Source organism: Dipodomys merriami, unplaced genomic scaffold (assembly GCF_024711535.1).
Source record: "Dipodomys merriami isolate MVZ:Mamm:240054 unplaced genomic scaffold, mDipMer1.0.p SCAF_143, whole genome shotgun sequence".
Taxonomy (NCBI): Eukaryota; Metazoa; Chordata; class Mammalia; order Rodentia; family Heteromyidae; genus Dipodomys; species Dipodomys merriami.
Genome location: NW_027202749.1, coordinates 1,028,560 through 1,052,070, shown reverse-complemented (window position 1 = coordinate 1,052,070; position 23,511 = coordinate 1,028,560). Strand labels below are relative to the sequence as shown.

Sequence of the window (23,511 nt, the reverse complement as noted above, 5' to 3'; positions counted from 1 at the left end):
GTTCAAGCCCCACAATTGACCAAAAAAAAAGGGGGGGGGCATAAAAATATAATGGCCCAGCCTGCCATCCAGATAGATAGCTATGCTGCAATTTTCCCTGAGAGGTTGACCAGCAAGTTTCCAGGGCACCATACCAAACACCATGCTCTGCTGGAGTCCCATCTCCAACACACAGAGCCTGGTGACTTCTGGTCAGATCCTTAAGGTCTCTGGTATTCAGTTTCCTGTTGTGAGTATTCATTAATATGAAATTAACATGAAGTAGATTCACTCTACACAGATGGCCCTGTTCCTAATTTTTTAATGGAAGTTACACAAAAGCCTCCCATTCCTAACACATAATTTAACTAATAGAAATTCACATTCATATGAAGTATCTTTAGGAAAACAGAATTTAAAAAGCTTTTTCCACTTGGTAACTGAGTGCCTTCCATTCCAGGCACTGAGTAAAGTTGGAACATTCTCCCCTTGAATCACACCCTCCCTAGAGAAGAGGGTGAAAGGGAAGCCTAGGCAGTGAGTGTGCTCAACGGAGGCCTGGCACCCCAGACAAACTTAGGCACAAGATAGATGCATCCAGTGCCGTAGGCTCAGGTCTGCAAAACTGGTGAAGTGGGAAAAGGCTTCCCAAAGACAAGGGCTGGGCCTAAGGAAAACCACAGCAATAGGAAACTTGACCACTCAAGAAAAAGTAACACCACCGCTCCTCAGAGGGCAACTGGTAGCAAAACAGCAAGATCCTAAGATGACCACAAAGAATTGACCAGAAAAGATGCCAGGGCGTGCTACAAATCTAGGGCCTCCTTTTCCAGGAACTGTAGAACACCAAGATGAATCTTAAGCAGCAGGTGAGATCAAACCTTCCCTTAGAAAAGAACAGAGCTGGATCAGAGCGTAGGCCTACCTTCCCTTTCACTGAGTCACACTGTCAGTCCAGGACGCTACCCCTTCTCTCCTTCACCCAACTGTGTGACTCAGACTGTCAGACACATCTCCCACTTTTGCATCAGTCCATTCTTCCCTCCCCTACATCCTGAGCCTTGGTAGGCGGTGACTCTACCTTGGTATTGGTCCACAGATCTCTGCCACAAGCACATGGGTCCCAGCCTTACACCACACCATGCCAAATCTATTCACACCATTGCTTTTTATTCTTTTTTTTTTTTTTTAGTCCATCGTGGGGCTTGAACTTGGAGCCTGGGTGCTGTCCCTGAGCTCTTTGCTCAAGGCTAACAGGCTACCACTTTGAGCCACAACTCCACTTGTTTTGTTTTTGTTTTTGTTTTGTTTTGTTTGGGAGGAGTGTTATTGGAGATAAAAGTCTCACAAGGCAGGGAAGGTGGCTCAGTGGTAGAGTGCTTGACTCGCATGCATGAGGCCCTGGGTTCAATTCCTCAGCACCACATAAGCAGAAAAAGCCAGAGTGGTGCTGTGGCTTAAGTGGTAGAGCTCTAGCCTTGGAGCTCAAGAGCTCAGGGAGAGTGCCCAGGCCCAGAGTTCAGGCCCCACGACCCCACACACACACATACACACCAAAAAAAAAAAAAAAAAAAGCCAGAAGTGGCGCTGTGGCACAAGTAGAACATTTACCTTATGTCAAAGAGACTCAAGGACAGTGCCCAGGCCCTTAGTTCAAGCCCTAGGACCAGAAAAAAATACATTCATATACATGAATACATATACATACACATATACAAACACAGACTATGCACGGTGAAGACAACTGACTCAAGGCAATAAAAAAAGGAGTCAGAGGCTGGGAAGGTGGCTCAGTGGTAGAGTGCTTGCTCTGCATGCCTGAGGCCCTGGGTTCGACTCCTCAGCACCACATAAGCAGAAAAAGCCGTAAGTGACGCTGTGAATCAAGTGGTAGAGCACTAGCCTTGAGCTGAAGAGCTGAGCAACAGCACCCAGGCCCAGAGTTCAAGCCCCACAACCAACAAAAAAAAAAGGGGGGGTAGGGGGGGTCAGAGGCTTACACCTGTCTACCCAAGAGGCTGAGATCTGATGAGGGCAGGAAAGTCCTTCAGACTCTTACTTCCAATTAACTACCAGAAAACTGGAAACGAAGCTGTGGCTCAGAATGGTAGAGCACTAATCTTGAGCAAAAAAGCTCAGGGAGAGCTGGGAATATGGCTTAGTGGTAGAGTGCTTACCTAGCATGCATGAAGCCCTGGGTTCGATTCCCCAGCACCACATACACAGAAAAAGCCTGAAGTAGCACTGTGTCTTAAGTGGTAGAGTAGCAAGCCTTAAGCAAAAGAAGCTCAGGGACAGTGCCTAAGCCCTGAGTTCAAGCTCCAGGGCCTAGCCTGAAGTTTAAGACCCATGACCAACAAATAGAGTAAGAAACATGCTTCCTGGTCTGTTGACCTGTATAAAATAGCAGCAAAAGCAAAGAGAAAAAACATTTCAACATGAAAACATTAAAAATATAAAAAAGCATATTAATGGCATATTAATCAGGCACTGATGGCTCATGCCTGTAATCCTAGCTACTCAGGAGGCTGAGATCTGAGGTTAACAATTGGAAGCCAGCCCAGGCAGGAAAATCCATGAGATTCTTTTTTTTTTTTTTTTTTTTGCCAGTCATGGTGCCTGAACTCTGGGCCTGGGCACTGTCTCTCAGCTCTTCAGCTCAAGGCTAGTGCTCTACCACTTGAGCCACAGCACCACTTCCAGCTTTTTCTGCTTATGTAGTGCTGAGGAATTGAACCCAGGGCCTCATGCAAGGCAAGCGCTCTACCCTACCACTGAGCCACCTTTCCAGTCCCTCCATGAGATTCTTATCTCCAATGAACCACCTGAAAAGCAGAAGTGGTGCTGTAGCTCACAGTGGTAGAGCACTAAGCTCAGCGATGGGACCGGGAATCTGACTTAGTGGTAGAGTTCATGAAACCCTGGGTTCAGTTCCTCAGTACCACATACACAGAAAAAGCCAGAAGTGGCACTGTGTCTCAAATGATATACCAATTGCTAGGCTTGAGCAAAAAGCAGCGCAGGAACAGTGTGTAGGCCCTAAGTTCCAGCCCAGGATTGGCACAAAAAAAAAAAAAAAAAAGCTCAGGCCCTTAGTTCAAGCTCAACAGCCAACCAAAAAGGAACTGCATTAAACTCCATTCCTATCGAATCTCTAAATGCCAGTGAACTTAAAAAAGAAAAAGGTTTTCTATGTTCTCACCAAGAAGTCTTATTGTCGGGTTTCTGAGCTGTAGGTCATGACTCAGCCCACTCTGACACTTCAGTTTTGAGATACTGGAGAATGAACTCACAACTGGAACCTAGTTCTAGGCAAGTGGTCTACCAGCCACTAGAGCCACATTCCCAGTCTTTTAATATCTCATGGTAGCTTTGCCTGGTCTGGCCGAAGACTCTGATCTTCCTCCTGTCTTTCTGCCTCCTCAGTAGCTGGAATTATGTGTGCCAACACACTCAGCCCTTCACTTCTACCCTTACATATTCTCTCGAAAGCCAGGCGCTGGTGGCTCACACCTGTAATCCTAGCTACTCAGGAGGCTGAGATCTGAGGATCGAGGTTCAAAGCCAGCCCGGGCAGGAGAGACTGTGAGACTCCTATCTCCAATAAACCACCAGAAAACCGGAAGTGGCGCTGTAGCTCAAGTGGTAGAGTGCTCGCCTTGAGCTGAAGAGCTGAGGGACAACGCCCAGGCCCAGAGTTCAAGCCCCACGACCGACAAAAAAAAAAGTGTACATACTCTCTCGAAATATGGACATTTAAAAACTCACAGAGGTGGGGCTGGGAAGGTGGCTCAGTGGTAGAGCGCTTGCCTTGCATGCCTGAGGCCCTGGGTTCCATTCCTCAGCACCACATAAGCAAAGAGAAAAAAGCCGGAAGTGGCATTGTGGCTCAAGCGCTAGAGCGCTAGCCTTGAGCTGAAGAGCTGAGGGACAGCGCCCAGGCCCAGAGTTCAGGTGCCACGACCGGACAAAAAAAAAAAAAAAAAAACAACTCACAGAGGTCCTTTGGTTTTAGAAAGGCAGACTCAAAAACCAAATTAATTTGAGGTCTTTTTTATTTTCTTTTTTTCAGTATGAAGGTTTGAACTCAGGCATCCACTTGGTAGATAGGCACTCTACCACTTGAGCCATGCCACTACCCCTTTTTGCTTTAGCTATTTTTCAGATAAGGTCTTGTTTCTGCCTGAGATGATCCTTCTATATACTCTTCTTCAACAGTTGGGATTACCAATATGAACCATCACAGACAACTTACTTGTTGAAATAGGAAATCTAAACTTTTTGTGTGGATGGCCTCAAACCTCAATCTTCTGTGATGACAGATATGTACTACCACGTCCAGCATGGTTTGTCTTGACTTCTGACTAGCAGACCAAATTTTATCCAATCAATTAACTCTTTCAAAAGCTATACTGGAACAAATATTCAAATAAAAATGTTTAAAAATCAACATTTAAAGCTGGGCGCTGATGGCTCACACCTATAATCCTAGCTATTCAGGAGGCTGAGATCTGAGGATCACAGTTCAAAGCCAGCCTGGGTAGGAAAGTCTCTGAGACTCTTATCTCCACTTAACCACCAGAAACCAGAAGTGGCACTGTGGCTCAAGTGGTAGAGTGCTCACCTTGAGCTGAAGAGCTGAGGGATAGCGCCCAAGCCCAGAGTTCAAGCCCCATGACCGAAAGAAAAAAAAATTAACATTTAATACCTTTCTCTCCACAATCTTCACTGTCAATAACCATTCCTCAAAAGAGAAATAAAGCCATATCAATACGGCTTGTGCCTAGCACCAGTGGCTCATGACCACAATCGTAGGTACTCAAGAGACTGAGATCTAAGACCAAGGTTCGAAGCCAGCCTGGGCAAGAAACTCTCAATTAACAACTAACACATCTCCAATTAACCACAAAAAAACCTTGGGGGGTAGAACTGTGGCTCAAAGTGGTAGATGGTTACTCTTAAGCATAAAAGTTCAAGGATAAGCCTCATCATCATTATTAAAAAAAAAAAAAAAAAAGACAATGCCCAGGCTCTAAATTCAAGCCCAGGTCTGGCACAAAAGGAGAGAGATTGGGGGGGAGGGGAGAGAGAGAGCTGGTAGCAGGATGCCAATGGCCCTATCTATAATCCTAGGAGGTTAAGATCTGAGGACAGAGGTTTGAAACCAGCCCCTAGCAGGAAAGTCCATGAGACTGACTTTTGTTGTTGTCAGTCTTGTGGCTTGAACTCTGGGCCTGGGCCCTGTCCCTCAGCTCTTCAGCTCAAGGCCAGCGCTCTACTACCTGAACCACAGAGCCACTTCCAGTTTTCTGGTGGTTAATTGGAGATAAGTCTCATGGACTTTCCTGCCCAGGCTGGCTTTGACCACGATCCTCAGATCTCAGCCTCCTGAGAAGCTAGGATTACAGGTACCCAGCTCCATGAGAGTTTTATATCCAATTAACTACAAAAAGACGAAGTAGAACTGTGGCTCAAGTGGTAACCTTGAGCAAAAAAAGCTTAGGGACAGTGCCCAGACCCGAGTTCAAGCCCTAGGGTGGGCACCAAGAAGACAGTTCTTAAATTTAAACCTAATCCTCTCTAGCTTTGGTGTCATCTCTTGCTTTCCTACTTGGCATGCTTTTTTCCCTTTTACCTTGTCCAGTGCTAAAAACAATAAATCAATCAACAATGTAATACACAAAAACTCTTGTTCCACGTAGTCTTATTATCTGTTGTACTTATATAGTTGAAATGTTTCTGGGTTAATTTCCAGTTAACATTTCAATAAGGCATGATGAGCAAAAGCAACTACCTTAGGGAAACCTAGACTTGTCTCCCCAGTTAAAGTGATCTGGTGCTAGCCCGACTCCTTCCCTTTCATACTCAGTTCCTAGAACTCTTTCTGCTCTAACATGACCAAAAAAAAAAAAAAAAGGCAAATAACTCAAGAGACTAGCACTGAGATGGGTTATTTCAACTGGTGACTAACTGGTGGCTCACACTTGTAACCCTAACTCCTTGGGAGACCAAAAATGGGAAGATCAAGGTTTGAGACAGACCCAGCAAAGTTCTCAAGACTTCACAACCAAGAGCTAAGTGCAGTGGTGGGCGCCAATCACTCGAGACTTCATGGAGAAGAGGACTGGAAGGAACACAGTGCCAGGCCAGCCAGGGCAGAAAAGTCTTAGAGACTTCATCTCCATGGAGGGAAGAGGGACACAGTAGCACAACCTGTGATTCCAGCAACCATGAGAAGCCTAAAAATAGGCTGATCCTGACTCAGGTGGGAATCAAGAACCTATTCTAAAAATAATCAGCATCATTTTGAAAGCACATCCATCCTCCATTCACTGTTTTTTTTAAGATGGGACTAGGGCTTGAACCCAGGGCCTAAGAACTGTTGCTTTTTTTTTTTTTTTTTTTTTGCTCATGGGTAGCATGAGCCAACAGCCAGTTCTGGTTTTTATGGGGGGATTTTTTGGTCATTTGTGGGGCTTAAACTCAGGGCCTGTGCACTGTCCCTGAACCTTTGTGCTCTACCACTTGAACCATAGCACTACTTCCAATTTTTGAGTGGTCAACTGGAGCTAACAGTCTCACCTAGCTTTGAGCTGAAATCCTCAGATCTCAGCCTCCAGTACCTGGGATTATAGGTGTGAGCCTCTAGTGCCCAGCTTCAGTTACATGTCCTTAACCTGGTGAAGAAATTTGTAACAGTTCATACAGTATGCTTCTTATTAGTGTTTTCTAGCCTCTCACAAGCACTTCCTGGTATGCGTAAGTCTACCCACTTTCACATTTTACATTTTATTGTCAAAACTGTAAAAAAAAGGAAGTAACTAATTAGTTCACATTCTGCCATGTGAATAAACCTTGTAAAATCTCACTACTACTTCTAGGACAGCACATCACAACCTTTTTTAATAAGCCCACAAAGTCTCTTAATTCCTGATTCCTGCAACTTGGACTTATTTCTATCTGGTTACTCACATTCAGCAAGTCATGTTGGGATATCCTTGTAGAACTAGCTTCATAACAACAAACCTAGGAGGAGGGCCGGGGCCCTCAGTGGCTGGTGCTTGTAATGCTAGCTACTCAAAAGGCTGAGATCTGAGGATGGCCATTCAAAGCCGGTCCAGGCAGGAAATCTCGTGAGACTCTTAGATCCAACTAGCCACCTTTCAAAAACGCTAAGTAAGCCGGGCGCTGGTGGCTCACGCCTGTAATCCTAGCTACTCAGGAGGCTGAGATCTGAGGATCACAGTTCAAAGCCAGCCCGGGCAGGAGAGACCGTGAGACTCCTATTTCCAATAAACCACCAGAAAACTGGAAGTGGCGCTGTAGCTCAAGTGGTAGTGGGCTCGCCTTGAGCTGAAGAGCTGAGGGACAGCGCCCAGGCCCAGAGTTCAAACACCACGACCGACCCCCCCCCCCAAAAAAATCAAAAACCCTAAGTGGAGCTGTTGCTCAAAGTGATGGCGTGCTAGCCTTAAGTGAAAAAGCTCAGGGACCCGTGCCCAAGCCCTGAGTCCAAGCCCCACGACCAATAAAATAAAATAAAAAACACACCTAGGAGTCAACCCTTGTAGCCAGTTTGTCTTATTTTCTCTGGACCTTCACACACCTCCTGCCAGTTTATGTTACGCATGAATAGATCACATTTGTGCTAAGAACTGTCCATTATCCTTTGGAAGTCTCAAAGTTCATTATCTGATACTCTCAGAATGGAATGCTGACCACTGTAATCAGAGAGCAGAAAGGACGGGCTCTGCTGGGAACAGATGCAGTGCACAGGCGCTTACGCAGACTGGCCAGCAGCAGCTAAGTCCTCCCACCCTCAGCCCCAAACGGAGGGCGGCCGAGAAAATGGAAGGAAAGGAAAGGAAATGACTCAAAAGTAGCCGAGTCTACGGCACGAGCGCTCTTCACGGCTAGCAGGCGGCTAAGGCTTCAACTCGGCCCGCACGGGGCCCGCACGGCCCCGCGCTCGTTCCCTTCGGCCACACGCGAACGCGTGACGGGGCGTCAGGGCCGCGCGGCCCCCGCGGGCTTTCCTCACTCACCGCCTCGCGGCCGTGCCTGAGGGGAGCGGCGGCCACCGGGCCCTCGGCGAAGGCCGCAGGCCGGGCGAGGCGGGGGGAGGCCGGCGCCCCGACGTCCCCCCGCGCGCGGCTCTCGCGCAGGACCGGCGCGGACGGGCTCTCGAGCCGGGCGCGGGGCCGGGCCTCGTCCGTTTGCTTTTCGCCCCAACTCAAGGCCAGCCTCGGGAGGCGCCGAGGCTCCGGGCCGGGCTCCGGCGCGCGGGGCGAGCTCGGCCGGGCGGCGGCGGAGGCCCGGGGCGCGGCGCCACGCCGGCCGGGCGGACCGCGGGCCCGGCCCGCCGCGCCTCCACCTGCCCGGCCGGCCCCGCGCGCCCGGCGGGGGCGCGCCGCGCTGACCAACGGCCGCGCCGCGAGTGTCAGCGCCCGGCGCCGCCGCACACAAAAAGCGCCGCTCGGCGGCCGCCGGCCCGGCCGCCCGCCCCTCCCACCGCGCCCGGGCCCGGCGCCCCGCGCCGCACAAAGGCCCGCCCGGCCGGCCCCGCGCCGCGGGAACAAAGGCGGCGGCCGCCGGCCCCGCACAGGTGCAGCCCCGGCCCGCTGGCCCAACATGGCCGCGCGCCCGCCGCCCCGTTAGCCGCCGCCCGCCCTCCGCGTCCGGCCGGCGCCGCGGGCCGCGTCCTCCCGGCCTCCGGCCCTCCGCCGACGCCGCGGACCGCGCGTCCTCCCCGGGTCTCCCCGCTCCCGGCCCTCGGCGCTCCCCCCCCCCCGCCCGGGCGGGGCGCCCCGCTCCTCCCGCCGCCCCCTCGGGCCCGCAGGCCTCGCGTCCCCGACCTCCCGGCCTCCCGTCCCCGCCCGGCGGCGGGCACCCGCGGCGGCCGGCCGGCGGCCCCAGTGACCTGCGCTGCGTCGCATCCTCGGCCCGGCTGTCCGGTGGCGGCTGTCCGGCGGCGGCGGGCGCGAGGCCGCGGAGGGCAGGGCCGCGGGAGGGGGCGGCGGCGGCGGCGGCGGCGGCGGGCGCAGCGCGGCCAGGCCGAGGCTCTCCGCGCGCGGCGCCGACCCCGCCCCCGCGCCTCCCGCCCGCCGCCGCCGCCGCCGGGGCCGCCGCCGCCCCCAGAAGCCGCGGGAAAAGTGCGCGCCGCTGATTGGCTGCCGCCTCACGGCGCCCGCGGACCGGGCTTTTCAAATCCGCGCCGAGGCCGCGCGCGGCGGGCGGCGGGCGGCAAGCGGCGGGCGGCGGGGCGCGCGGGGCGGACGGCGGGCCCGAGCGCGGGTGGGGGCGCCGGGCGCGCGCCAGCCCGCTCCTCTCCGGCTCCCGCTCCTCGCCCGGCGCGCGGGCGGCGGCCGGCTCCGCGACTGCGGCGAGCCCCGGCGCGGTGACGTCACGCTCGCCGCCCAATCGCCGCGCGCGGCCCCGGAGCCCGGCGTGGGCGCGGACGCGGGCGCCGGGCCTCGAGCGGACGCGGAGCGCGGGAGGTGGCGGCCACGCCCAACCGCCGGGCCCGGAGCGCCGGCCGCCGGCGGCGGGAGCCGCGAGCCCAAGCCCGCACCGCTGGCGCCGCTGGCCCGGCCGGGCGCCCGAGGCGTCTGCGGGGCGCGCGGACCCCGCGGCGCCCGGGACGCCCCCCTGTCAAGCCCCGGCCCGGCCTCGCACTTGTCCGAGGAAGGCGCCGGGCGCGGGGAGAACCGCGGGCCGGCCGTCGTCCGCCACGCGCCGTGGCCCCGGCGGAGTCCCGCGGCCCCGCCCCGCCCCGCGCGCCTCCCGGGAGTGGGGCCGGGGAGCGGGAGCGCGGCGGGAGGAGGGCCCGCGCCGGGGCCGGGTCGCAGCCCGGCCTCCCTCGGCGGCGCCCTCCCCGCCGTGGCCTGCCTGCCTGGCGAGCCCCACAGGTGTCCGTACCCAGCTCGGGGCTGCCCGGGGCTCGAGCCGACGGAGTTCCGGGAGCCGTGCCCTGCGGGCGGCCGTTGGTCGGGGCTCCGCGCTCCCGGCACCCGGAAGTGCGGGCATCGCAGGATCCCGCGCAGCGGGAAGTCACCGGCCACCCACAGCCGCCGTGCAGCCGGGGGCCGGGACCCTCCCGCTCCCGGCCGCGCTAGCCCGGCCTTGTGGGCCAGCCTCGCCTCCTCGGACCCTCGGCCGCGCCCACCCTCCCGGGCTCTGGGAGACGTGAGGGGCAGGGCACCGGGAAAGCAAGCGGAACCGGCGAGGAGGGGCAGAGAGCCAAGGCTTTGGGGCCAGGACCCCAGGGCAGGAGGGAGCCAGTCCAGCAGAGTCAGACTCCCCACTGCTCTCCCACGAGCTCCATTTGTTTCCCACTGCAGCAGGAACAGGCCTCTGTCGGGCCAGGGTCCCACCAGACCTTCCAGTGGTCTCATCCGAATGCAGTGTGTATGCAGGGGCCCCCGGTGACCGGAAGAGATGCCCTTCAACACAGCGTTCACCACCAGGACTTGGGCCACAAAGGGCTCCTGGAAGCGGTACAGCCGGGCGCTGACCAAGCCTCTCCAGCTGAGGTTGAAGAATAGGTGACCTGGGCTGGGAAGGTGGCTCAGTGATAGAGTGCTTGCTTTGCATGCATGAGGCCCTGGATTCCATTCCTGAGCACCACATAGGCAGAAAAAGCCGGACGTGGCCCTGTGGCTCAGGTGGTAGAGCGCTAGCTTTGAGCTGAAGAGCTGAGGGACAGCGCCCAGGCCCAGAGTTCAGGCCCCACGACTGACAAAAAAAAAAAAAAAAAGGTGACCTGCCTTGGCCCTGGATCTTTCTGTCCCTTCCCTTTGGGGTACTGCCTGAAAGCTGTCTGCTTCCCCAACACTTTCTAAGTCCCCACAAGCTCATGTGGAATACCACCATATTTGATTTCACAGAGTGGAAAGTAGAGACATATTTCCCTAAAAAATCTGCATTTAGAGTAGTGCCATCAACATGCAAATTTATTCAAAACATGCAAGTATATGTTTGGCTTTTCTTGAAGGAAGACATTTGAGGCTAGCTGGTCTTTTCATGCCTAGCTTTAGCCTTCCTCGGGTCCCCTCCAGTTCCTCTGGGCTGCTGAGCCCAGCATGCCCTGGCCCGAGCAGGGCAGAAAGGAAAGTGCCCATACCAGGTCCTACGCAGCCTCAAGAAATGCCTTCGGGGGCTGGGAAGGTGGCTCAGTGGTAGAGCGCTTGCCTTGAGCTGAAGAGCTGAGGGACAGCGCCCAGGCCCAGAGTTCAGGCCCCACTACCAGACCCAAAAAAGAAAAAAAAAAATGTCTCTATCCCACATGGTTCCTCTTTGGGCACACAGGTAGACAGTCTTAAGTTCTGAGGGCCTGGACAGTACCACAGGCATTGCAGGCTAACTAGAAAGCCTCCTGCAGGCCAGAGAGCCTCTGCGTGGAGAAGCTCCAGACTGCCCTGGTTGGGCCCTGAGTTGAGCCGGGCACTTGGGACAGTAGCAGCCTGACAAAGGCTTGTTTTGATTTTTCTCAAGGCTTTCATGGTGGGGCAGGCCTGTCATCTCAGATACTTGGGAGGCGGAAGATCAAGGATCCAGTGTTCAAAGCAAGATTAGCCAGACCCTATCTCAAAAAATACAAAACCAGCCGGGCGCTGGTGGCTCACACCTGTAATCTTAGCTACTCAGGAGGCTGAGATCTGAGGATCGCGGTTCAAAGCCAGCCCGGGCAGGAAAGACCGTGAGACTCCTATCTCCAATAAACCACCAGAAAACCGGAAGTGGCGCTGTAGCTCAAATGGTAGAGAGCTCACCTTGAGCTGAAGAATGCAGGGACAGCGCCCAGGCCCAGCGTTCAAGCCCCACGACCGACAAAAAAAAAAGAAAAAATACAAAACCAGCTGGGCGCTGGTGGCACATGCCTGTAATCCTAGCTACTCAGGAGTCTGAGATCTGAGGATCACAGTTCAAAGCCAGCCCAAGCAGGAAAGTCTGTGAGACTCTTATCTCCAATAAACCACTTGAAAACCGGAAGTGGCGCTGTAGCTCAAGCGGTAGAGCGCTCACCTTGAGCTGAAGAATGCAGGGACAGCGCCCAAGCCCAGGTTCAAGACCCACAACCAACAAAAAAAAAAAAGGTTGGAGCAAGGCTCATGAAGTTAGAGGTTTTGCCTAGCACTTAAAAAAAGGTAGGGGGAGGGGCTGGGAAGGTGGCTCAGTGGTAGAGCGCTTGCCTTGCATGCCTGAGGCCCTGGGTTCGATTCCTCAGCACCACATAAGCAAAAAGAAAAAAAGCTGGAAGTGGTGCTGTGGCTTGGTTGGTAGAGCGCTAGCCTTGAGCTGAAGAGCTGAGGGACAGCGCCCAGGCCCAGAGTTCAGGCCCCATGACCGGACCCAAAAAAAAAAAAAAACAACAACAAGGTGGGGGGTTTCTCTTCTCTGGGCCTCTGCACTGGATGCTTGCACTCTGTACCTACCTACTATGTCCACAACTTTAGGGGAGGTACAGTCTGCTGTCCACCCTCACTGAAGGCCACTCACTTCCCCACTCCTCAGAATTTCTTGGCTATCGTATAAGAGCTGTTGACAAAAGTAAGGCCCAGACCCCTTAGCCAAAGAGCTCCTGAGACCCTGGTTGGTCTCCCCATCCCCCACCAGGGCTGGGGATCTCCAGGGGCCAGGCTTATTGCTGTTTCCATGGGGATGTGTGCACTCTGACCCCAGTCTTTCTCCATCCCAGGCCAGATAAAGAGGGCTTCCAAGTGGAAACCGCGGGCCCAGGCTGCCCCTTTTCCTGGGCCCCAGGTGGTCCCATCTCTAAGGAAGGGAGAGGAGACACCAGGCAGAGGACAAGAAGGCTCTCCTCCTGCTCTGACCACTCTGCTCTCCCTGCCGAAAGCAAGGCTGTCCCCCAGGCTGGGTTTTGAACCATGTCCCGGCCAGACAGAGCCCTTGAAGCAGCTTTCCCAAGAGCTTTGCCAGGACCTGGAGGCCAGCCTCCCTGAGAAGAGTCCCTACTCGGCAGAGGAGATGGAGGCAGGACTTAAGTCTGGTTAAAGAACCCCCTCACCTCCAAGTCTTGGCTAAGCAGCATGAAGTGCCCATCCTAGAACAAGCCAGATCACAGGGACAGTGTTCAGACCCATCCTCCCCAAGGTTGCTTCCCAGGGAGGCCCCCAAGCCAGCACAGCCTCAAGTTTAGGGAGCCATCGACTGGGGTCACTTGTGGAACCAAACTGACCTTCTCTTCCCCTCCCCCAGGTCTTAGCTGTGTGAGCACTCCCCAGGCTAGGCTGGATCTCAGCCCCAAGTAGCAATACTACTTCTGGAGTTGGACCATCAGTCTTGAAGGCCTCGTTCTCCCTCTTACAGGTTGCTTAGCCACCCAAACAGAAAGTTACTCCTTCGCTGTCCTTGAAGCTAACGCTGCAAGGATGCAGCGGCACTGGGAAGAACCCCGTCCTTTCCCTCTTCCAAGCTTCCCATGGCTGCCAGCAATCTTTGGCTGGCATCACTCTTCTCTCCACCTCCACCATCAAGTGGATGTGTGCCGTGTGTCTCTCCAGGTCTGCACTCCCTATGAGCACTGTGCAGGTCCCCTCAGTGACCTCATCTCACCCTGGTGACAGCTGGAAAGATCCTATTTCCAAACAAGGTCGCATTCACAGGGCTAGGACTGGAAGGTATGTTAGGAGACACAATTCAATCTCCTGGTGAAGTGGATTGTTAGTACTCGGTAAAATGGGTACAATAAGCCGGGTGCCACTGGCTCATGCCTGTCATCCTAGCTACTCAGGAGGCTGAGCTTGAGGATCAAGGTTCAAAGCCAGCCCTGGCAGGAAAGTCTGGGAGACTCCTTTTTGTTGTTGTTTTGTTCTGTTTTTGTTTTTGGTCGGTTGTGAGGCTTGAATTCAAGAGCTGGTACTGTCCTTGAGCTTTTTTTTTTTTTTTTTTTTTTTGGGGGGGGGGTCATGGGGCCTGAACTCTGGGCCTGGGCACTGTCCCTCAGCCCTTCAGCTCAAGGCTAGTGCTCTACCCCTTGAGCCACAGCGCCACTTCCGGCTTTTTTTCTTTTTGCTTATGTGGTGTTGAGGAATTGAACCCAGGGCCTCAGGCATGCAAGGCAAGTGCTCTATCACTGAGCCACCTTCCCAGCCCCTGGGAGACTTTATCTCCAATAAACCACTAGAAAACCAGAAGTGGTGCTGTGGCTCAAGCCGTAGAGAGCTCGCCTTGAGCTGAAGAGCACAAGGACAGGGCCTAAGCCCAGAATTCAAGCTCCACAAAAGACAAAAAAAAAAAAAAAAAAGGTCCAATAATAGTTCCATGCCCATTTCCCAGAACAATCAGGAAGGAAGGAGCACACCTGCCCAGACTCTCCCCTCCCTGCCGCCCGCAGGAGGAAGAAGCCTGTGTCCCCAACACAGCCTCCAGAATCCCCCTGAGAAGGCATCAGCAGTGGGAGCCCGAGCTGGGCCAGCAGGGGTTGGGCTGGGCAGGACCAGGAGAGCTCAATAAAGAGAAGCCCATGGGGCTGGGAATGTGACTTAGTGGCAGAGTGCTTGCCTCACATGCATGAAGCCCTGGGTTCGATTCCTCAGTACCATATACACAGAAAAAGCCAGAAGTGAAGCTGTGGCTCAAGTGGCAGAACACTAGCCTTGAGCACAGAGAATAGCCTTGAGCACAGAGAAGCTCAGGGACAGAGCCCAGGTCCTGAGTTCAAGCTCAAAACTGGCAAAAAATAAAAGAAGTTCACAGCAAAACCTAAGGATATCTGCTGGGGGGACTAGAGAGCCTGCAGAGGTCAGTTCAGCTCACCCTGCTCTGGCCCTACCTCTCAGATCCTGCTCCCCCACCCCTCAGATCCTAGAGCACTGAGGTGGGCATTGGTCCTGCCTAGTTTGGGGAATGAGGGCCAGTCCAAGTTCCAGCCCTCCTGAGAGAAGTGGGTCTGTTCTGGCCAGCTCTGCAGTAAACATCAATATGCATACAAATGTTTACTAGTCCCAGCACTCCAAGCCCAAAGGCTGCTTGATTTTTACAGCTCTGGGAGCCCAAGCCTCAAAGGGAAAAGGAGGAGGCTGAGCAACCTTGCTGCCCCAACCTCCCAGCCTCTGCTGTGGGCCTGGACAGCCTCAGCTTTAGGGACCACCCAGGGCAGGGCTCCAGGCCCACCACTCACTAGGGCTTTGGCTAAAGAAACATGTGCTGAAGTAGCACTTTTTTAAAATTATAAAGTGGCAAGAAATTAAATCCCACACCAGCAGAAAGGAGAAAAGTGCTTCCTAAACCCAGATTTGGGGCCCACTGATTTTCTTTTTTTTTTTTTTTTTGTCGGTCATGGGGCTTGAACTCTGGGCCTGGGCGCTGTCCCTCAGCTCTTCAGCTCAAGGCGAGCGCTCTACCACTTGAGCTACAGCGCCACTTCCGGTTTTCTGGTGGTTTATTGGAGATAGGAGTCTCACAGTCTCTCCTGCCCGGGCTGGCTTTGAACCGCGATCCTCAGATCTCAGCCTCCTGAGTAGCTAGGATTACAGACATGAGCCACCAGCGCCCGGCTCCACTGTTTTTCTTAACTGGTTACCAGTTTGGCGCCTGAGTGAGATGCTGACCAGAGAAGAAGAGCTTCCAGCCTGGGTCAGCCCCCCAGGCTCCCCTCCCTGCAGTGAGGTGATTTGTGTGCGTGTACACACATGCTGGTTACAAGGGCCTGAACCCAGAGCCTCAGGATCTCAATTGGCATTTTTGCTCAAAACTGTTGCTCTACCACTTGAGCCACAGCACCACTTGCGGCTTTTTCTGAGTGGTTTATTGGACGTAAGAGCCCCATGGACTTTCCTGCCGAGGCTAGCTTCCAGCTTCCAACAGCACTCCTCAGCTCTCAGTCTCCTGAGCTAGGATTACAAGCGTGAGCCACCAGCACATGGCTCTTTTTCCATCTTTACTTTTTTTTTATTTTTTTGTCAGTCATGGGCCTGAACTCTTGGCCTGGGCTGTCCCTCAGCTCTTCAGCTCAAGGCTAGCATTTGACCTCTTGAGCCACAGCGCCATATCTGGCTTTTTCTGCTTATGTGCTGCTGAGAAATTGAAACCAGGGCCTCATGCATGCAAGGCAAGCACTCTACCACTGAGACACCTTCCCAGCCTTTTTTTCCATTTTTAAAATCTCTCTGTAGATATACTTTTTGTTTGTTTGTTTGTTTTTTGTTGGTCATGGGGCTTGAACTCTGGGCCTGGGCGCTGTCCTTCAGCTCTTCAGCTTAAGGCCAGCACTCTACCACTAGAGTCACAGCTCCACTTCCAGTTTTCTGGTGGTTAACTGAAGATAAGAATTTCATAGACTTTCCTGCCCAGACTGGTTTTGAACTGCAATCTTCAGATCTCAGCCTCCTGAGTAGCTACAATTACAGGCAGGAGCCACTGGTGCCCAGAAGTTTTTTGTTTTTGTTTTTGCCAGTCCTGAGGCTTGAACTCAGGGCCTGGGCTCTGTCCCCGAGCTTCTTCTGTTCAAGGCTAGCACTTTACCACTTGAGCCACAGTGCCACTTCGGCTTTTTCTGTTTATGTGGTACTGAGGAATCGAACCCAACGTTTCATGCATGCTAGGTAAGTACACTATCACTAAGCCACATTCCCAGCTCTTGCTTTTTTTTTTTTTTTTTTTTTTTTTTGTCAGTTGTGGGGCATAACCTCTGGGCCTGGGCGCTGTCCCTCAGCTCTTCAGCTCAAGGCTAGTGCTCTACCACTGGAGCCACAGCACCACTTCTGGCTTTTTCTGCTTATGTGGTGCTGAGGAATCAAATTCAGGGCTGACTCGTGCATGCGTGCAAGGCGAGTACTCTACCACTGAGCCACCTTCCCACCCTGTGCCCTGGCTTTTTGTTTCGTGCAGTTACTGGGGCTTGAACTCGGGGCCTCTTCTGTCATTGGGCAATTTCTGTGTAGGACTGGTACTCTACCATTTGAGCTGTGCCTCCAGTTTTTGAGCTCTTTGCTGGTAAATTGGAGGTAGGTCTCAAGGATTTGTCTCTAGGACTAGCTCCAAACCATGATCCTCAGACCTCAGCCTTCTGAATAGCTCCAATTATAAAAGCCAGAAACACCAAGGTGGCCTTGTTTAAACTTAGATGGCTTTATTAAAACTAAGTTGGGTGCCAGTGCCGCCCCCGCCCCCCAATCCTAGCTACTTCAGAGGCTGAGGCTGGGAAGGTGGCTTAGTGGTAGAGTGCTTGCCTAGCATGTATGAAGCCCTTGGGTTCAATTCCTCAGTACCACATAAACAGAAAAAAGGTGGTGCTGTGGCTCAAATGGTAGAGCACTAGCCTTGAGCAAAAAGAAGCTCAGGGTCAGTGCCCAGGCCCTGAGTTCATGCCCCAGGACTGGCCCCCCCACCAAAAAAAAAAAAAGAGGCTGAGCTCTGAGGACCACAGTTTGGTTCCACACCAGCCTGGGCAGAAAAGTCCCTGTGAGACTCTTTTCAATTAACCACTCAAAAACCAGAAGTGGCGCTGTGACTCAAGTGGTAGAGCACTAGCCTTGAGCACAAAGAGGTTCAGGCACAGCGCCCAGGCCCTGAGTTCAAGCCCCACAACTGAAAGAGTCAGAGATGCAGAGACAGACAGACAGACAGACACACACACACACACACACACACACACACACACACACACACACACACACACACACAGAGGCTAGCAGTACGTCAGTGGTTCAGGCCTGTAATCCTAGTTACTCTGGAGGATGAGATCTGAGGGTTGCAGTTCAAAGCCAGCCCAGGCAGGAAAGTCTGCAAGTTTTTTTGTTTTTTTGTTTTGGTGGTTGTGGGTCTTGAACTCTGGGCTTGGGCACTGTCCCTCAGCTCTTCAGCTCAAGGTGAGTGTTCTACCGCTTGAGCCACAGCGCCACTTCTGGTTTTTCTGAGTGGTTTATTGGAGATGAGAGTTTCACAGACTTTCCCACCCAGGCTGGCTTTGAACCGTGATCCTCAGATCTCAGCCTTCTGAGTAGCTAGGATTACAGGTATGAGCCACCATTGCCCAGCTTACAAGACTCTTATCTCCAGGGCTGGGAAGGTAGCTCAGTGGTAGAGCGCTTGCCTTGCATGCATGAGGCCCTGGGTTCAATTGCTCAGCACCACATAAGCAAAAAGAAAAAAGCCAGAAGTGGCACTGTGGCTCAGGCGGTAGAGCGCTAGCCTTGAGCTGAAGAGCTGAGGGACAGCGCCCAGGCCCAGAGTTCAGGCCCCACAACCGGACCCAAAAAAAAAAAAAAAAGACTCTTATCTCCAATAACCCACCAAGAAGCTGGAAATGGAGCTGTAGCTGAAATGGTAGAGGCACTAATCCTGTGCAAAAGATGCTCAGGGACAGTGCTCAGGTCCTGAGTTCAAGCTTTAGGACCTGCAAAAAAAGAAAAGAAAAAAAGTTCAGAGGTTGCTAAATTGAAAGTCTGCTTGCCTAGCATGTGCAAGCCCCTGCGTTTGCTTACCAGCCCAGGTCGGGGGTGGGGATGGGTACTAAGATAACAAGTCTGGTTCTTTACTATTTGGTGATTCAGAGTTCATCTACTTTCCACATACTTTTGTACACTGAAGACTCTAAATGGCAAATTGGAGGCATCTGCCACTGGCTGTTGCTGCACTCTCTCCCTGACCTGCTGTAACAATGTAACTTAGACAAAACAAATGAGCTACCTTTTTTTCTGGTAAGAAGTCCAGAGTGGTGTTATCCCTGAATTAAGTCTTGACTCCCTGCCACCCCCCATTCTGTTTGTAAGCACAGCACAAGGAGACTGTGCCCTTACTGAGCTGAAGGGCAGGGTTGGGGATGTAGCTCAGCCATAGGGTGCTTGCCTGATGATATGCATGAAGCCCTGGGTTGAAAGAAAATCCCAGCACTAGTCCCTGGTACCAAAAACCAAACAAACAAAAAGAAAAATCAAGCCAGCCAGGCACCAGTGGCTCATGCATGTAATCACAGTGACTCCGGAGGCTGATAGCTGAGGATTGCAGTTCCCACCCAGAGTAGGAAAGTCCGTTTTTCTTTTTGTTTTTGTTTTTTTTTTTTTGGGTCCAGTCGTGGGCCTGAACTCTGAGTCTGGGCGCTGTCCCTCAGCTCTTCAGCTTTTCAGCTCCAGGCTAGCACTCTACCATTTGAGCCACAGTGCCACTTCCGGCTTTTTTCTTTTTGCTTATGTGGTGCTGAGGAATCGAACCCAGGGCCTCATGCATGCAAGGCAAGCGCTCTACCACTGAGCCACCTTCCCAGCCCAAGGAAAGTCCGTTATCTCCAATTAACCAACAGAAAAAAACAAAAACAGAAAACAGAAGTAACAATGTGGCTCAAAGTGGTAGAGTACTAGTCTCAAGCAAAAAAATGCAGGGGGGCTGGGAAGGTGGCTCAGTGGTAGAGCGCTTGCTTTGCATGCATGAGGCCCTGGGTTCGATTCTTCAGCACCACATAAGCAGAAAGATAAAAGCCAGAAGTGGTGCTGTGGTTCAAGTGGTAGAGTGCTAGCCTTGAGCTGAAGAGCTGAAGGACAGTGCCCAGGCCCAGAGTTCAAGCCCCACAACCGGACCCCCCCCCCCCAAAAAAAATGCAGGGACAGCACCCAGGCCCTGAGTTCAAGCTCCATGATCAACAACAACAAAGATCGTTGCTAAGCTGAAGGACTGTGAGGTAGCGGGAAAGGTGCAGGGGATGCGAGTTTGTGAAGGGCAGCCTCAGCCGTCCCACTGTCCTTGGCTGAGAAATGACCACATGTGCCTAGGGGTGAGATCACATCGACTTTACAGAGAGCAACTTGCCTGACCCTTCTGGACTGGCCAGGGTGGAGGAGGCTCAAACACCAGCACCCATTTTTTTGGGGGAAATGGGATAGTATTCTAGGGCAAAACATTCTCACGTCCTGGGCTGGGAAGGTGGCTCAGTGGTAGAGCGCTTGCCTTGCATGCCTGAGGCCCTGGGTTCGATTCCTCAGCACCACATAAGCAAAAAGAAAAAAAGCCGGAAGTGGCGCTGTGGCTTGGTTGGTAGAGCGCTAGCCTTGAGCTAAAGAGCTGAGGGATAGTGCCCAGGTCCAGAGTTCAGGCCCCATGACCAGACCCAAAAACAAAACGAACAAAAAAAAAACATTCTCACGTCCTGTATCTCAGTCACTCACTGCTGCACGTCAGATTGCCCCCAAGACTTATGGGGTTCAACACTACAAGAAATATTATCACATGTAGTTTCTTTAGTCAAGAATTTGGAAGTATGCCCATGTAATTGTAACCTCTCTATATGGTATTTTCACAATTAAAAAAAAAAAAAGAATTTGGAACTAGGTAGGTCTAGTCACACAAGATCTCACCCCGGCTAGTTATCCTAAAATCTGGCTGGGGCTAAGGATGGGGATGGGCTCTGCAGCAGGGGGAGGGGGCCAGTTAGCTTACTTGGAGGCAAGGTAGAAGCTGCAGTATTTAATGATCAAGTCTTGGAAACCATAACCTGCCATTTCCACAAAATATTTGGGTTCCTCACAGTAACTGCACCCATTTTGGGTGTGAATGATTAGAGGCAAGGGTCCTTGAGATCCATCTAGCAAAACTCAAAATCAACAACATCCACAAAGGAGATGATACAACTCACAGAGTCTGAGCAGGCCCTCTGAAGCTCAAGGTCAACGTCCCTGTCCTACAAATAAAAAGTCCAGTTTTGCCTGGCACTGGTGGCTCACGCCTGTAATCCTAGCTACTTAGGAGGCTGAGATCTGAGGATGGTGGTTCAAAGTCAGCCTGGGTAGGAAACTCATCTCTAATAACAATAATAATAAAAAGTCCAGTTCTAACTCTTAGTACCTGCCTATTCTGGCTTAGGTAGGATCCTGGATTTAGGGATAAGGATTGTTTTAGTTCTTCATATTCTCCCCTTCCTCCTCCAGCTTTTGCCTCTGGGGAGAATAAGTGGAAAGGGGGGTCTCCTTTACAATGTGTGGGCAGCAAAGGCCTAGGTTTGGGCATTCTTAGCTTGATTCCTGAGGTCTATGTAGAGCGCTCCTCAGTGGACAGGCGGGCTTCCAACCATCTTCAAAGACCCTCTCCCACTGTCAGGCCTTGGGGCTCAGCTTCTCTACTTTGGGTTTTTTTTTTTTTTTGGGGGGGGAGGGTCCGGTTGTGGGGCCTGAACTCTGGGCCTGGGCACTGTCCCTCAGCTCTTCAGCTCAAGGCTAGCGCTCTACCACTTGAACCACAGCGCCACTTCCAGCTTTTTTCTTTCTGTTTATGTGGTGCTGAGGAATCGAACCCAGGGCCTCATGCATGCAAGGCAAGCACTCTACCACTGAGCCACCTTCCCAGCCCTCAGCTTCTCTACTTTGATCCAGAAAAAAGGAATAGCCCAGGTGGTTCCTTCTTCCCAATAGGCTGTGCTGGGGAGAGGAGGAAGCCTTCTTGGGACATGCTGTTAAGCACCTTCTGAAAACCAGGAGTAGTTCTTTTGTGTGCACCCAAAGAGCATAGATTCTGAGTGTGCACAAAAGACTCACACAGGATGCCCTGAGGGTTGTGTCTTTTCTTTTTTTGCCAGTCTTGGGGTTGAACTCGGGGCCTTTTACTAAGGCGATAGCACTCTACCACTTGAGCTACGGGGCCGTTTCTGGCTTTTTCTGTGTATGCGGTACTGAGGAATTGAACCCAGGGCTTCATGCGTGCCAGGCAAGCGCTGTACCGCTGAGGCTCGTTCAAGGCCCTGCCCCGAGTTTTCGTCACCGAACATCTCAAGAGGGCAGGACGGGATAGACGCAGCCTCGGCTGGGAGCAATGACGTGCCCGGAAGCGCTCGGCGCGGGGGCTAGGCTGTAGGCCTGGGGCAGGGAGGCCCCGAACGCAGGGTCCGGGCAGGTCCCGCAGTCCTAACACATCCAGATGGCGGGGCTCAGAGAGCACCGGCCGCCCTGTTTTCCCTTCCGGAGAGCAGGGCTGGAGTCGGGGGCCGAGGGCAGGCTTTGGCCGGGCGCGCGGGGAGAGGGCGGGTTGAGGACGCCGACGCCGGGCCCAGCCCCACTGTCCCGGGGACCAGGCCCCGGGCTTTCCCGGCCCCGGTGACCGTCCACTGGGGCGGGCGGAGCAGCGTGCGGGGTGAGATGCCACCAACGCAGCGTCCCGCCTGGACGGGCCGCCGCCGCCGCCGCCGCCCGGCGCGCTTAGGCGCAGCCCGCGGAGGCCGTGCCCCGCACCGCGGGCGGAGGCCGTCCGGCACCCGGCGGGCCCTCCGTGTCAGAGCCTCGCCACGTGTGGTGCAGGGCCGGCCCCGGACGAGAGCTCGGGCGGCCCGCAGCCTCCGGCGCTACAGCCCGGACGCAGGAGGGGGCACCGCGCACGCGCAGCACAGGACGAGACCCACGTAGGCCACCGGGTGCGCGCCGAGGCCCGCAGTGCTCGCCCGGTGCACGCTGGGACCCGTAGTCCTCCAGAGCCCCGCAGACCTTTCCGGTGCACGCCACCCGGTGCACGCCGGGATCGGTGGTCTGCGCGCCCTGAGGACAGGACTCCCGATGCACGCCGGGAACTGTAGTCTGCGCGCTAAGGACGGGGCGCCCGGTGCACGCCGGGAACTGTAGTCTGCGCAGCGTGAGGCTAGGCGGCCGAGTGCACGCCGGGACTGGTAGTCGGTGGCGCAGGCCCGCCCCTCACCTGTCGGCCGCGGGCGTCCGCGGGGCCAATGGGAGCGGCGGCCGGTCCGCCCCGCCCCGCCCCGTCCCGCCCCGCCCCGCCCCGTCCCGTCCCGCGCCTCCGGACGTCTGTACCGGGATATGGCCGCCGCCAGCGCCGGGTCCTTGAGTTGAGCGCCCGCTGACGTGAGCCAACCGCTGCGGCCAGCGGTCCGCGCAGTCCGGGCCCAGGCGCCGCCGGGACGGCGAGAGCCCCGACCGCCGCTGAGGAGCGGGCGGGCGCCGCGGCTGGCGCATGGCGTCCATCTTGTTCCGGAGCTGCCGCGGCCGGGGGCCCGTCCGCCTCCCGCTGCCCGGCGCTGCCGCTCCGTGGGGTAAGCACCGGCGGGGCCGGCGGGGGGGCCCGGGGCCCGGGGGCGCGCTCGAGGGGGGCACTGGCCATCCGCCGCGCCGATCGCCCCCGAGCGCCGTCCCTCCGCACGGCCGGCCCCGTGGCGGTCCCCCTCGGCCCGTCCGCTCGCGGCTCCCCCGCGTGTCGCCCCGCCCCGGCGCGCCCGTCCCGCGCGGTGGCCTTAGGCGCCCCGGTCACCGCGGGTCACCGCCTCGACCGAGGCTCGCGCGGGCGGGGCCCGGGCACCGCGCGCCCTTTGGCCCCCGCGCCCGCGCCGCCGCGGGGCCCCCGCGCGGGAGTCAGACTCGGGCCGGGGCGGCCCGCGGGGCTCCGGGGCGGCCGCGCTGCCGCCGCTCCTGCTTTGCGGCCCAGAAATGACGGCTTTTCGCCGGCCCCGGGGCTTGAACTCGCGGCCTGGGCGCCGCCTGTGGCTTTTCCTGAGCACCGCGGTTCCATGGAGAGAGGAGGGCGCGACGGCGGGCGGGAGTCCCCGCGGCGCCCGCCCGCTGCCGCTTCGCGAGTGACGCCCCGAGT

General features: G+C 54.8%; 2 protein-coding genes across 6 annotated transcripts in view; one reads left to right on the top strand and one right to left on the bottom strand.

The window, feature by feature from the left end:
* Nsd2 (nuclear receptor binding SET domain protein 2) overlaps nucleotides 1–9,018 on the bottom strand; it is an 86,841-nt gene extending 77,823 nt beyond the window's left edge. For 2 of the 4 annotated variants that reach the window (XM_070021680.1, XM_070021684.1), the window contains exon 1: nucleotides 8,900–9,018. The gene's annotated coding sequence lies outside the window, so the exon portion shown is untranslated. Of the gene's footprint in view, nucleotides 1–8,024; nucleotides 8,205–8,899 lie in introns of those variants that run through there. The other 2 variants (XM_070021685.1, XM_070021683.1) reach the window with 2 other exon arrangements.
* Nucleotides 9,019–22,700: 13,682 nt separating this feature from the next.
* The window catches only part of Letm1 (leucine zipper and EF-hand containing transmembrane protein 1), a 30,195-nt gene continuing 29,384 nt past the window's right edge, over nucleotides 22,701–23,511 (top strand). For both annotated transcript variants that reach the window (XM_070021679.1, XM_070021678.1), the window contains exon 1: nucleotides 22,701–22,960. In XM_070021679.1, the coding sequence (XP_069877780.1) occupies nucleotides 22,882–22,960 (79 nt within the window). In that variant the 5' untranslated portion in view covers nucleotides 22,701–22,881. The remainder of the gene's footprint in view (nucleotides 22,961–23,511) is intronic.